The sequence below is a fragment of the Apodemus sylvaticus genome, chromosome 4 (assembly GCF_947179515.1).
Source record: "Apodemus sylvaticus chromosome 4, mApoSyl1.1, whole genome shotgun sequence".
Taxonomy (NCBI): Eukaryota; Metazoa; Chordata; class Mammalia; order Rodentia; family Muridae; genus Apodemus; species Apodemus sylvaticus.
The window spans coordinates 128,033,560-128,048,380 of record NC_067475.1 but is presented as its reverse complement, the minus strand read 5'-3'; the positions used below and the strand labels follow the sequence as shown (position 1 = coordinate 128,048,380).

General features: G+C 45.3%; 1 protein-coding gene across 2 annotated transcripts in view; it reads left to right on the top strand.

Annotated features, from left to right (window-relative positions):
* The window catches only part of Intu (inturned planar cell polarity protein), a 71,590-nt gene that overhangs the window by 22,709 nt on the left and 34,060 nt on the right, over positions 1-14,821 (top strand). For both annotated transcript variants that reach the window (XM_052180592.1, XM_052180591.1), the window contains exon 3: positions 8,624-8,709. In XM_052180592.1, coding sequence (XP_052036552.1) covers positions 8,624-8,709 — 86 coding nt within the window. The remainder of the gene's footprint in view (positions 1-8,623; positions 8,710-14,821) is intronic.

Genomic DNA, 14,821 nt, shown 5'->3' with positions numbered 1-14,821 from the left:
TGGTGGTCATCTAGCAGGCGCAACTCCAGGAGCTTTTCACATATGAAAGCCTCCTCGCTTGAGGCGGCCAGCAAAGTTACCGGCTGCTTGTGAAGTGTGTGGTAGTGTATAAAGACACAACAGTATATAAAGAAGCATGGCTTGTGAAGTGTGTGGCAGTGTATAAAGACACAGCAGTATATAAAGAAGCAATAGTGTCATTCCATCACCGTTGCAGCTTCTGCCAGATGTGCAGTCTGGAAGCAAGCGCGTGTGGAACGCACTCGAGGGAGGGCTGAGGATGGGAACGTTTAGTGCGGAATGCTCGTGTTGGTACATACAGAGTAGAGGAGCGTCAGAAAGAGCAGCCCCATGCAGAGACAGTATGCGAACTCCAAGGGTTGTGCCCTAAAATAAGCTGCTGTTCATCATGACTCGAAACCTTCAGACAGCTTGCGATCACAGGAGAGGGCCGGCTGCCAAGCTCTGGTGCCGGTCTGTCCACGTCGTGCGTATACTTCTCTACGTGCCATACCTTCCGCTTAGCTTTGGGGGTGTTTTGTTTTTAATCTTTAGATATTTTTTTCTTCTATTATTTTAAAGTGTCAAGTATCTTTTTTTCCTGTGCCTGCATTTGATAACTTGAGATTTCTCAAGATCTCAGCTCCATCAGTAACAGATTTTTGGGCCCAGTATTTCACTTAGACCACAGTTAGGACACTGTACAGCTACCGGCTCTAGCACTATGCCTGTGAACTCTTTCTTTGTGAGTGTGGCTTGTCTGCTCACAGTGGTTAGAACTGCGCCTGCTGGTAGCAGGTCAGTCAGGCCAGCGATGTGTGTCCTTTTACAACAACAGGGCCCGTCCCACGTTTTCTTTGCTCAGATTTTGCAGACTTGCCGCTCTGGGGGGGTGGGGGTGGGGGGTCGAAGTTTTTGATGCTCCCAATGGTTTCTGAGTAGCTCTGAGTTTGACAGTCAACTGAAAGCAGAGCCCAGCGGGCATCTTCACCCCAGATCAAATAGTTCACTCTCTTACATACGTGGCAGAAGCTGCCAGTGCCTTGGTAGGGCTTTTTTTCTTCAGTATTTTTCATTTTGGTCATCATAATTGGATATTTTTCCAGAGACTAAATATGAGTCTATTGGGCCATGGCTACTTGAAGTCAGGGTTCTCTAGAGTCACAGAATTTATGAAATGAATCTCTGTATATAGTATGTAAAAGGGGAATTTGTTGGAATGACTTACAGGCTGCAGTCCAGCTAATCCAACAATGGCTGTGAATGGAAAGTCCAAGGATCTAGGAGTTGCTCCGTCCCACAGACTGGGTGTCTCATGCTGGCATCCTGCAGAGTCAGCTGCAGTGCTAGTGCTAGCAAGGTGAGGGCCAGCAGGCAGCGAGTAAACGCTTCTGTCATCCATGTCCTTAGTCAGACTTTGAGCAAATGTGGGTGGCCCAGATTGAAGGTGTGTCTTCACTTCAAGATCTGGATAAAGTTATGTGTCTTCAAAAGGCCATTCCATCTTTCTGTCAGGCTAGCCGCTTCAGGATAGTATGGAACATGGTAACACCAGTGGATTCCGTGATCATGGGCTCTCTGTCACACTTCTTTGGCTGTGAAGTGAGTTCCTTGGTCAGAAGGAATACTGCATGGAATATCATGGCAGTAGATAAGGTGTGCTGTATCCACAGATGGTGGCTTTAGCTGATCAGGAAAGGCAAATCCATAACCAGAATAAGGATCTATTCCAGTAAGGATGAAGACTTGCTCTGTCCATGGAGGAAGTGATCCAATGTATCCAACCTGCCACCTGATCACCATATGTGCATCTCAGTGTTGGTCTCTGCTGTTGGCAGAGCTGGTACTCAGCTGTAGCCAGATCAGCCTTGGTGAGTGGAAGTCCATGCTGTTGAGCCCAAGCGTAACCTCTGTCTCGGCCACCACAGCCACTCTGTTCATGTGCCCTTGGAGCAATGACAGCGATGGCTGGGGAAGAGGCTGACTGTCCACAGAACGGGTCATCTTACCCACTTGATTATCGATGTCACGTTTTTGATGAGTATTTGCACGGGACACATGTAACTTCACATTCTTCATCTATTTGGAGAGTTGTAGTCACCCTCCTCCCCAGATGTCTTTCTCACCAGTTTTTCAATTGTTATCTTTCCAAGTCCTTAACCATCCAGCCTATTGATTGGCTACAGCACAGGAATCAGTGAAAAGTTGCATATCTGGCCATTTCTCCTTCCAAGCAAACTGCAATACTAAGTGTACTCCCTGAAGTTTTGCCAACTATGAAAAATTTCCCTTTGCCATTGTGTTTCAGGATTGTTTCAGAAAGGGGTTGTAATGCTGCAGCTGTCTACTTCTGCCTGCATAGTGTATAGAAATATCAATAAACGAGGCTCTAGTCTTATCTTCCTCAGTTAACTGATCATAAGGAACACCGCATCGGGCTATAGGTACACTCTTGGCAGAAGATGGCACCGTAATTGTAACAGGAGTGGAAACCATAGGCATTTGGGGAACTTCTTCATGTAACTTGCCTGTGCCTTCAGGACCTGCTCCTGATGGAGTATACACCACTTCCCTCTGAACCTTCACAAGCCAGGCCTTCATCACCAGCACTGTTCGCAACACTCTTATCTTCCCAGCTCCTGAAGGACATCCCACTGAGATCACAACACTCAATGGTTCTTCTAGCCTGAAGTTCCAAAGTCCTTCCACGATCCTTCTAAAAACATGGTCAGGTCTGTCACAGCAATACCCCATGATACTAGTACCAACTTGTTTTAGTTAGGGTTTCTGTTTGCTTTGATGAAACACCATGACCAGAAGCAAATTGGGGAAGAAAGGGTTTATTCAGCTTACACTTCCACATTGTAGTCCATCATTGAAGGAGGACAGACAGGGCTGGCACCTGTAAGCAGGAGCTGATGCCTAAGCCCTGGAAGGATGCTGCTTACCGCCGTGCCTCACCGTGGTTTGTTCACCTGCTCTCTCTTATAGAACCCAGGACCAGCAGCGCAGGAACAGCACGGCCCGCATGGGCTGAGCCCTCCAACACTGGCCACTGAGCTGGATCATGTAGGGGCATTTCCTCAGCTGAGGCTCCTACCTCTCTGCTGTCCCTGGCTTCTTTCTAGTTGACACAAAAGCAGCTCATGCAAAGGGGATGAGGCAGGAGGAGTGCGTAGCACGGATGCTGGGCTTCGTGGACTTGTAGGTGTTGGAGAACTCACCCAGGGAGTGGTCCGCCATGTCTAGCTTGATTTCCATCTGGATGAAAGTCTTGCTGTTGTACACACCCTCCTCCCTATACTGCCTGCCGTCCTGAGCAGGATGAGCAAGTCCTTCAAGTGAGTCTTCGCCACTTGGAGGCTCCGTGGTGCCTCCTTCTCGACCTTTCTCAGGTGTTTGAGTAGTGAGTGCTGCTACCAATATGAGGTATGGTTCGGGCCCTGCCTCTGGTGTGTGCTGTACAACTGTACCAGCTGCTCATAGGACATGTTTCCTCTATTCCACTTCTACCATCTTGCTGGCCTCTGGGTCAAAGGTAGATGACTGGATTTTTTTTTTTAAGGTTAAGAAGGGAGAAAGAAATCATACATTATCTAACTAACTATAAATAATGTTTATTTGTATTGCTTATTTGTTTATTTGGGGTTTTTTTTTGAGAAAATATTTCACTATATAGTCCTTGGGCTGGTCTCAAGCTTTTGATTTTCTTGCCTCTGCCTTCCAAGTGTTGGGATTATATACGCCATCAATCCCAGTTGATATATTACCTCTCCAGATTACCCATCTGCAGACTATTTCTGATATAGAATGAAAATTTTAATTCCATGCTATTTTGTATAGTTTCTTACATCCTCAACTATAGATTTATTTTTTATTACATACGTGGTTTTTTTTTCATTTTCCTTTAAAATGTTTGAAAATGTGCGCTCACTTTTCAGAAATGTTTTTGAGGTATGACATCCATTCATAAGTGTACACTGATCATTTTGATGTGTGTGTTGTTCTGTGTAATGGCCTCCTTGGATCAAAAAATGAACATTTTCAGGACCCAGAAGGCTTTGCTGCATGTTCACAATCAGTCAGCAAGAAGCCTTGAGCCTTCTTCAAACAGAATTGCTTTCGCTTATTATTCAGCTTTGTGTAAGTGGGAGTAAATTGTGTGTGTGTGTGTGTGTGTACATATGGATATATTCTCCTGTATCTCATTTTATATAATATATATAACTGATATATATGATATAGAATTATATAATTATTCTATATATAATATAGAATTCCTTTAATTTATTATTCAACTTTGTGTGGATGGGAGTAAATGTGTGTGTGTGTATACATATGTGTATATTCTCCTATATCTCATTTTACATGTGTATAATATATATGTGTGTATAATATATGTATGTGTGTGTATGTGTGTGTGTATATATATATAATCTTTTCTTTAACTCAAACTGCCCATGAGAAATATTCCTCTTGGGCTAGAGAGGGGACTTAGTGACTAAAGCTCCCGCTGTCTGAGATCCTGTGTTCAGATCCCCAGCACCCATGTAAGCACAGATGCAGCAATGTGTATGGTAATCTAAGTGCTCATATGCAAGGAGGGCATGTGAGTGGGAATCCCTGGAAGCTCGTGGCCAGGGCCGAACAAGAACCCTGTCTCAAGCAAAGCAGAAGGCTGGGGTCCATACCTGAATGTTGTCCTATGACCTTCATGTGTATACTGTGGCTTGCATGCTGCCCCCTGCCACACACACACACACACACATACACACACAGATGTCATTTTTAAAAGGAGAGGAGAGTGAAGTCCCAGTGGCTGCCGTGTAGACTTGTGTTGTCTCTTCAGTTTAGTTCTGGGGTTTCCTTGAGACAGTTCTCACTGTGCAACCCAAGCTAACCTAGAATTCTCTATGGCCCAGGCTGATCTCAAATCTACAGTCCTCCTGCCCCAGTCCTCAAGTGCTGTGATTGCAGGCATCTCCTCCATGCTTGGCTAATAGTCTATCTTATATGAATTATTTTTTCATTCCATTATTGTTGTTGAACTTTTTTTAACGAATAAGATATTCAGAATGCTTTTTTAAAAGATGGTTTGGTTTTTTTATGAACCATTCTCTGTGCATTTCCATTTCCCTGTGAGTATTCCTTGTGCCTTTCTGTCTCTGCCGCATTCTGTCTCCCAGAGCACTCCTTCTCGTGCTCGCCTGCTGTCAGAAGGACGCTGGAGCCAGAGTTTTTTGGAAGGACAGAATTTCGGAGCTTCCTTCCTGGGGAGCCGCTGGGGCAGTTGTTTCCTTCTGCATAAGTGGACAGAGGTGTCAACAGCGACTCCTTAGGGGCAAATTGCTCTTCCCGATAGAGCTGGCTCTGACTCCCACTCAAGACTCTGACCTGCTGTGTGACTTGCTCCAGTAGGTGGAGGCAGGGCCAGAGGAGTCATTTTACACTGATGGGGGGAAAAGAAGAGGAAAAGAAACTATTTATTTGCTCTATTCAAAGCATAATTTAGATATAAGTATCACTTGAAAAACCTTGAAAAACCCTCCAGAGCAGATAGGCAAATTAGAGCTGGCAGGTCACATCGGGATTACTACCAGTGTTTAAGAGCCTGAAAGGCTTAAGTAACTTATGGAATAGGAAAAGTATTTAGAACCCAAATCAAATATTATTGTGCACAGCCCCCCGACCTGCCTATCTGATGTCTGGCTGAGTTCAAGATGGATGTGGTGGGAAGATCTGAGCGGCCGAACAAAGCATGGAGTGTTTTCTGTGTGGTCCTTAACAGAAAAGGTTCGCTAAGCACAGATCGGAATAGGGAATAAAGGGGAGGGGGTGAGAACATGAACACCTGAGTATGTGCGTGCGTGCGTGCGTGCGTGCGTGCGCGTCCGCCCAGGAATGATCCCACATACACTTGTAATCCCTTTGGTATGGGGCAGAAAGAGACAGGAGGATCTAAGGGGTTTGCTGGCCCCAGGTTCAGTAAAAACTGTCACAAGGGACTATGGCAGAGACAGATGGAGCAGGACATCTGATTCTTCCCCCTGTCCTCTTGTTCACATGGATACACAGGACAACATACATGTGTGCATCTAGCACACATACACAAACATATACAAATGGAGGGAGAAAAACTATAAGCACAAAAATGTTTATCAAGACACTTACAAATCAGTGCCTTCAGCATTTAAAGTATTATAAAAATGTCAAACAAGTGTATGGATATTTACACTATAAGTTATGTCATCTGACCAATAAAATTACAATTCTATAAACTTGTACCAGCACAAACATTTCTGCTACCTGAGAGGCTTCAAGGAATATAAATGATGTATCCTTCGCTCTGGAGAACATAGTAAACACTAGACTTATTGTCCAGAAGTAGTCGCAGCTGTAGTGCCACGCGGATTTTGAGCATTTTTGCGGTGCTGCTCTAACCTACTGTGGAGTGAAGTTGTGCACTGGTAGGCCACAGATCCCATGCAAGCATCTCCTCAGCTTTCCACGGTGGAGGCTTTCTTTTTAACATTTTACATTTCATAGAGACAGTGTGTATCCTTGTCACCGTACAGTAAGCAGACTTGACCTGTGTCCAAGACAGACGTTTTCTCTGACATTGTAGCTGTTCACTGTACAGATAGTCTTGAAGAGATATCAGAATGTGGACCCAGTGCCTTGGTTCGTAAGACATGCAGAAACCTGAGCGACCTGTGGAGAAGCATGTGCCATGTTTGTTGGCCCACATGCATGCTTACTGCCTCCCCCTCAGAGAGTACAGAGTTGGTCTTCCTTAAACCTTTCCGTGATTCTCTACTGCAGTGCTTTGGAACAAGATGCAACTTACATAGTTTGAAATTATGAGAAAGTATCCTACATATATTCATGTTAACACAGCTCACCAGGGGTTTGATAGTTCTTTTTAATTATGTCCTTGTAAATCGAAGGTCCCAGGAAAAAAGATAGACCCATGGCTGAAGAGTCTACAAGATCCAAGGCCTAGTGATTGGTTAGAACTTCATGACTGAGCTGATTCGGGGTGTTGCCGATGCAGCATGTCTTAGTTAGGGTTTTGTTGCTATGAGGAGACACCATGACCAAGGCAACTCTTCTAAAGAACAACATTTAACTGGGGCTGGCTTACAGTGTCAGAGGTTCAGTTCATTATTATCTTGGTGGGAAGCATGGCAGCATCCAGGCAGACCTGGTGCTGGAGGAGGAGCTGAGAGTTCTCCATCTTGATCCATGGCAGCCACCAGGAGGGTCTCTTCCACACGTGAGGATAGGAGCTCAAAGCCCACCCCCACAGTGACACACCTCCTCCAACAAGAACACACCTATTCCAACAAGGACACACTTCTTAATGGTGTCACTCCCTGTGGGCCAAGCATCAAACACAAGAGACCATTTGTGTCATTTGTATGCACTACACAGACCCAAGTTATCTTGGACTGTCATTAGCCCTGGTCACCAGCCACTCCATGTCTGTCTCTCAGGCTCACATGACTTCCCACTTACAGCCTTTTGACAGTCAGGCAAGAGTTTTGAAGTATATTCTTCTTTTTTTAAAAAAAAAAAGATTTACTTATTTTATATAAATGTACTGTAGTTGTTTTCAGACACACCAGAAGAGGGCATCAAATCCCATTACAGATGGTTGTGAGCCACCATGTGGTTGCTGGGATTTGAACTCAGGACCTCTGGAAGAGCAGTCAGTGCTTTTAACCACTGAGCCGTCTCTCCAGCCCCCTTGAAGTATATTCTTACCAAAGCATGAGCTTTCACCAACCCCACAGTTCCGACCATTCCCAGAAAAACATGTAATATTTACGGAAGCTTCCCATGGTGTGCTAGCCCACCTACCTGGGATCCTCACCCGAAAGTCTGCTGACTGCGCTGATTTACAAATTCCTGTTATTTTGGGTCATGTAACCACTTCCACAGCAGAACATGTGTGCGGCTCCCCACTCTCCATTCCCTGGGCTATGATCACTCATTTAACTCAAGAATAAATTGACTCTTACTCTCTTCTGGGTGAGAGCTATGTTTTGCATCAGTACTTTGAATGTAAAGTTTCATCTTAAAAGTGATCTTGATTTTGAAATGGGATAAATAGAAGCATTTGGAGAACAGTCATGGAAGAGAGGATTTTGATTGACGTGTGCTGGCCGTGTTGATGCTGTCAGAAGCTGCAGTGGGGACACCAGGGAGTAATGGCAGCAGACACCACAGTGCAGCGAGATGAACCACATGGACTTAATTAAAATTTCAGCTGGATTTTTTAAAATTATGGGTCTGAGTGGTTAGATTTAATTTTGTTAAGTTCAATACTTAACAAAATTTCCATTTGTCCTTTGGGTTCACATAACTCACCCAGTTACACCAAGACTAGACATATTCATATCTTTAAGTATTCATGGGTTGCATCAAGTCCTGGTGCAGTGTTTGGAAGATTGGCTGTGTCGCTAATGTGTGGTATAACCTTGGATAAGTCCCCAAATGCACCACATTTTCCATTATACCCTTGAGGAAGTCTGGATAGCTGTTTTCTCATGTTGCAATTCTGGAGCTTTTCTGGTTTGGAATATTCATAACAGTCGTCTTTTTGTTTTTCTGTTTTTAGGCGATGTCCTTGTTGCTGTGAATGATGTAGATGTGACTTCTGAAAACATAGAAAGAGTTCTGTCCTGCATCCCTGGGCCAATGCAGGTGTGGACATCCCTTCCTATACTGTGTACAGTGTTGTTTAAAGTGCATGCGTTCTGTGCTGTTTCCTTTGTAGGATGCTGACGTTTTCCTCCCGTGTTGTGGGTGAGGGCCACCCATGCTGGAGCTGCAAAGGCAGCTTCGCCTCCGGCTGACACCTGCCTTTGGGGCATTGTTCTAAAAGGAGGGACAGCTACAAGTAAGACTCACCCTAAGTAAAGGAGGCAGCATCAGCAATAAAGGTAAACATGGCTGTGAGCTTATCCTTAGAGCACCCATGTTTGCCGCTGACAGCACAGCTCTGAGAAGAAGCCCTTGGAAGCTGTGGGCCAGGTATGGCGGTGCGTGCCTCTCCCAAGGCAAAGACAGGTATGTGAGTTTGAGGCCAGCCTGGTCTACATAGTGAGTTCCAGGACAGCCAGGACTATGTAGAAACCCTGTATCAAAAGAAAAAAAAAGTAAATAAATAAATAAGCTGTGGACTTCGTATTCTCCAATTTAAAATCCCTCATATTATAGAAGTTTATCTCTTAAGTTATGGAAGCACATAGAAGCTGTGTAGTTGTCCTGGGACTCACAGAGATCCGCCTGACTCTGCCTCTGCCTCTCAAGTGTTGAGAGTTAAGAGTGGGTGTTACCATATCCAGCTAGAGGTGTTGTTGTTGTTTCTTAATATGTCTTTGGTTGTTTCAAAACCTGTCTCAGGGTTTCTGTTACTGTGTAGAGACACCATGACCAGGGCAACCCTTATAAAGGAAAGCATTTATTTGGGGCTGGCTTACAGATTCAGAGGTGGAGTCCATTATCATCATAGCAGAAAGCATGACAACTTGTAGGCAGACAGTGCTGGAGGAGCCAAGAGTTCTACATCCTGGTCCACAGGCCGCAAAAGGAGACTGGGTCCACACTGGGCAGAGCCAGAGCATAAGCCCACCCCTGCAGTGACACACTTCCTCCAACAAGGCCACACCTACTCCAACAAGGCCATACCTCCTAATAGTGCCCCTCCACATGGGCCAAGCATTCAAACATACAAGTCTCAGGGGTCCATGCCTTTCCAAACCATCACAAACCCTAACTAGTGTGTTCTCTTAGGCCTCATAAACTATGAGTGTATGTCAGGCAGGAGAGTAGAACGAGCTTGTAGCAACTCCCCGTGGCAGTAAGCCGACTGTGTGCACTTCTAATACCACTTTCCTTAGGCTTTCTACCACTGTGACACATTGCCTGAGGAAAGCAACTTTGAAGGTGGAAAGGGTCACTTTGGTTCATGGTGACAGAGGTTTTAGTCCATGGCCAGTTGGCTCTGTGCTTTGTTGAGGAGGACACTGGGGAAAGGCCATGGCAGGTAGAGCCTTATTGTAAGTGATAGCTATAGAACAAAATGGCTTACTTCCTTATAGCCAAGAAGCAGAAGAGAGAGAGAGAGAGAGAGAGAGAGAGAGAGAGAGAGAGGATGGGGGGGAGAGGGAGGACAATGCTGGGTCCAGTGTCTCCTCGAGCATTCTCCCAGGGATGCCTCTTCTCTCCATGCTCTTAGAGGCTCCACTCTCCCCCATTGGTGTCAACAACTGGCAACCAAGTCTTCAGCTTGTGGGCACTCAGCAGGCATTTAAGGCCCAATACGTAGATTTACACCCTGTATTCACAGGCATGTGCCTGTATTACAACAAAAGTGCATTTAGTTCATCCAGAAGAATTTCCAAAGCTGCTCAAAAGCATGAATCCACACACTCCTCAAGACTTAATGAAACTCAGTTGGGAGCATCCATCAAATCCATCAAAATGAGAATAAACGGCATATTTCCCAGGTGGTGCCATAAACATTCTCATTAGACAGGAAGAAACAAGGACAGAGTGAGAAAGCGTCAGACCTAAGCAGCACTAGAGCCAAGTAGCCGGGTCCTCCACCGGGCCTTACAGTGGGCTGCTGTACTCCAGAAGCCTTGGCAGTCCTGCCCCTGTGGCCGTGCTGGCCGGAGCCCCTGTGGCCACTGCCTTAGGCTGGCTCTGCTGACCCATCTGCAGCTTCCCCCAGTTCCTCCATGTTCCTGATGTTCCTGGCTTTCTAGGTCTTCCATTTCAGCCTCATGTTCACTCTCATAACTTCATGCCCAACTCATTGTCAGGAGCTGCCTACAGAGACTACAGACCCGCTCACACTGCATGGCCTCCCTCACTTGCCTTTGAAAATTTGATTGAAGCCTCCCGGGCCCTACGACTCTAGCGTTCTGTCTGCCTGCGTGAAACTATCATCACCTGGTCTGCCATTTGTCAAAATCGTGATAGGCTCGCTTGAGCCATGGTTACTAAAAGGGCCGTCTTAGCTTTGCCAGCTAATAAGATAAAGAGTCCTAGACACGCGGTACCCTAAACACCCCTGTGCAGTCTGGGTTTTCAGAGCTGTCTTCTTGAAAGGAGTTCTAATTTGACACTTTGGATGTAAGGGGTGGGATGTGCAGCTGGAAAGGGGTCCTGCTCAATCCTGAGTGCCCCCATTTTTAATAGTGCCAGTCTCTCCGCCATATTTATTGGCAGCAACTTTAAACATACTCAATTTTTAGCTAAAATGCAAGTTTTTCAAATGTTTCTGTTCCGTTTATCCCGGTTCCCACTGTTATTCTAGCTAAAATCAGCAATCAACACCCACACCTGGATGTTGTGTAGCCTTTAGATCTCCCGTTAGATTGGCTAGTCTATCCCCTTTACCTCAGCCTCTCACAGAGTTTGGGTGCATTGGGTGAAATGCGTTCTCGTTCTTTCCTGTCATGTAAAAGGTTGAGCTGCCACCCAGTTACCAACAGAATCTCAATTTATGCCCGAAACCTAATGAGCCTGGTCTTGGCTGCCTTCATTTTACATTTCTGTCAGGCTTCTGGTTTCCAAGTCCTTAGCTCACTGCCTGTCCACCTGCTTAGAAAACCCAGGCCTCTCTATCCTGTTCCGCTTCCTGCAAACCGACTCCCCAGGCTCCTGAACCACAGCAGGTATAGATGGCACAGCAACAAACTACTGCTTTTTAAAGGTGCTTAATTTAAAAACAAAAAAAAAACAAAAAAACAAAAAATAAAACTAGTGTTTAATAATGTCATGGATAAACAGTGCTTTTCATCCTGTCTCCCTCATCTCTCCAGTCTTCCTGGACTCCCTCCCAGGTACCCCCTCCTAGTCCCACCCCCCTCCAGTCCAATTAGAGCAGCTTGCATGGGTGTGGAACAAGGTCAGCCCACCATGACACCAATGAAGAAAGATGACACCCACCCTCCCTCCCCACTACCCTCACTCCTCCCACTCCTGCCTCAGTGGCCATCAGCTGCCAGTAACTCCTCAGGGAGTGGGGCCTTGTGCTCCTTACCTTTCCATGGCCGCAACACAGATTGACTTGATCCTCTGCAGGTCTTGTGCAGGCAACCCCAGTTGCTGTGAGTTCCAGAGTGCAGTTTCTGGTCCAGAAGACACTGGTTGCAGACTCTCGGCCTTCCAGCCATGCTGCCCCCTCTTCTGCAGGGCTTCCCAGTATGTCTCCACTTCTTCAGTCAGATTTTCTCACATCTTAGGTCCCAACTATAAGACACCTGTAAGATTCCAGTGGTTAGTCTTCCTATTTTATACCTAAAGAAAAGGAATCTAGAGCACCCAGCAGGCTGAGGCAGGAGGATTGTGAGCTATACTAGCAGTTCAATGAGATCCTAAGAAAGAGAGCATTTAGAAACTGATGGTGTTCCATAGGTTGTAGAACCAATTATTGAAAGTACTAATTCTTTTTCAAACTAACTCAAAGCAAGTTCCTTTCATTTTAATCTGTGTGGATTCCAGACCTGACTGAGATAGCCCTGCCTGAGGCTTTTTGTTCTACTGGCTTGTGACTGTGGTGTGTGTAAAACAATCCCTCCAGCAACAGGGAGGAGGAACACAGGTTTATAAATAGTGCCGCTAGAGACTTTAACCCAAAAATACCGAGCAGTGACATATTAAACATGCACGGGTATGGTGTTCTCCAGCTTCTTGTCCTCCAGCAGACGGTGTAGTGGGAAGAAAGGCACTGGGAAAACACTCAGACCTCCACGCAACACCTCATAGAGGTTCCAGCTCTGCGGGTTCTCTCAGCTGTAATCAGAGGGCGTCTAAAGGCATGCCTTCAAATCTAGTTCCAGCTCTACTGGTGTGTGCTGATGTAAGATCCAGAGGTACAAAAAAAAAAAAAAAAGCCCATTTTAACACTTCAAAACTAGGTGGGGTCCCCCCCGCCCCCGCCCCAGCTTCCAAAGTGTTACCATCATGAGGGCGTTAGGTTGTAAGATGACAGAACATGTCCTTAGCATATGCAAGACTTTTTTTTTCTTTTTTTTTTATTCGATATAATTTATTTACATTTCAAATGATTTCCCCCTTTCTAGCCCCCCCACTCCCCGAAAGTCCCGCAAACCCCCTTCTCTTCCCCTGTCCTCCCACCCACCCCTTCCCACTTCCCCGTTCTGGTTTTGCTGAATACTGTTTCACTGAGTCTTTCCAGAACCAGGGGCCACTCCTCCTTTCTTCTTGTACCTCATTTGATGTGTGGATTATGTTTTGGGTATTCCAGTTTTCTAGGTTAATATCCACTTATTAGTGAGTGCATACCATGATTCACCTTTTGAGTCTAGGTTATCTCACTTAGTATGATATTCTCTAGCTCCATCCATTTGCCTAAGAATTTCATAAATTCATTGTTTCTAATGGCTGAATAGTACTCCATTGTGTAGATATACCACATTTTTTGCATCCACTCTTCTGTTGAGGGATACCTGGGTTCTTTCCAGCATCTGGCAATTACAAATAGGGCTGCTATGAACATAGTAGAACATGTATCCTTATTACATGGTGGGGAGTCTTCTGGGTATATGCCCAGGAGTGGTATAGCAGGATCTTCTGGAAGTAAGGTACCCAGTTTTCGGAGGAACCGCCAGACTGCTTTCCAGAGTGGTTGTACCAATTTGCAACCCCACCAGCAGTGGAGGAGTGTTCCTCTTTCTCCACACCCTCTCCAACACCTGCTGTCTCCTGAATTTTTAATCTTAGCCATTCTGACTGGTGTAAGATGAAATCTTAGGGTTGTTTTGATTTGCATTTCCCTAATGACTAATGAAGTTGAGCATTTTTTAAGATGTTTCTCCGCCATCCGAAGTTCTTCAGGTGAGAATTCTTTGTTTAACTCTGTACCCCATTTTTTAATAGGGTTGTTTGGTTTTCTGGAGTCTAACTTCTTGAGTTCTTTATATATATTGGATATTAGCCCTCTATCTGATGTAGGATTGGTGAAGATCTTTTCCCAATTTGTTGGTTGCCGATTTGTCCTCTTGATGGTGTCCTTTGCCTTACAGAAACTTTGTAATTTTATGAGGTCCCATTTGTCAATTCTTGCTCTTAGAGCATACGCTATTGGTGTTCTGTTCAGAAACTTTCTCCCTGTACCGATGTCCTCAAGGGTCTTCCCCAATTTCTTTTCTATTAGCTTCAGAGTGTCTGGCTTTATGTGGAGGTCCTTGATCCATTTGGATTTGAGCTTAGTACAAGGAGACAAGGATGGATCAATTCGCATATGCAAGACTTAGAAAGCTCAGCACACACACAGCATCACGAAAAAGAGGCTGGAGAACTACTACACATTAAGACAACTACTACACTGAACAGTGCGTGACTGCACTGATGTACTAAATAGTAGGATAAGCTGAGTATTCCTTACCAAAAAGGCTTGCAATCAGGAGTGGCTGAATGCTGGGCAAGGACGAAAGGGAGGGAGAGGGAGGGGGGGGGGAGAGAGAGAAGTGAAATTAGCGCAAGAGTTTGGGAGCACAATTGTTTCAATTTGGGAGTATTGTGTGGCAGAACCTTCCTATGAAGAGCAACCTGAAACCCTAAATACTTAAAATGCAAAACTTTTAAAGCACCAAATTGATGCTTAAAACATCTGGAATTTTACAGCATTTCAGATTTAGAGAGACCCCTGGGGAACTTTCCAAGCTTTGCCTTAAACTACTCAATGAGATTGCCCAAGGGGGAAGAGGCTGGACGAGAATTTGCTGAGCCAATTAGACTAATTCCTTAAGCATTGTTCATGAGGAGTTTTGAAAGGGCC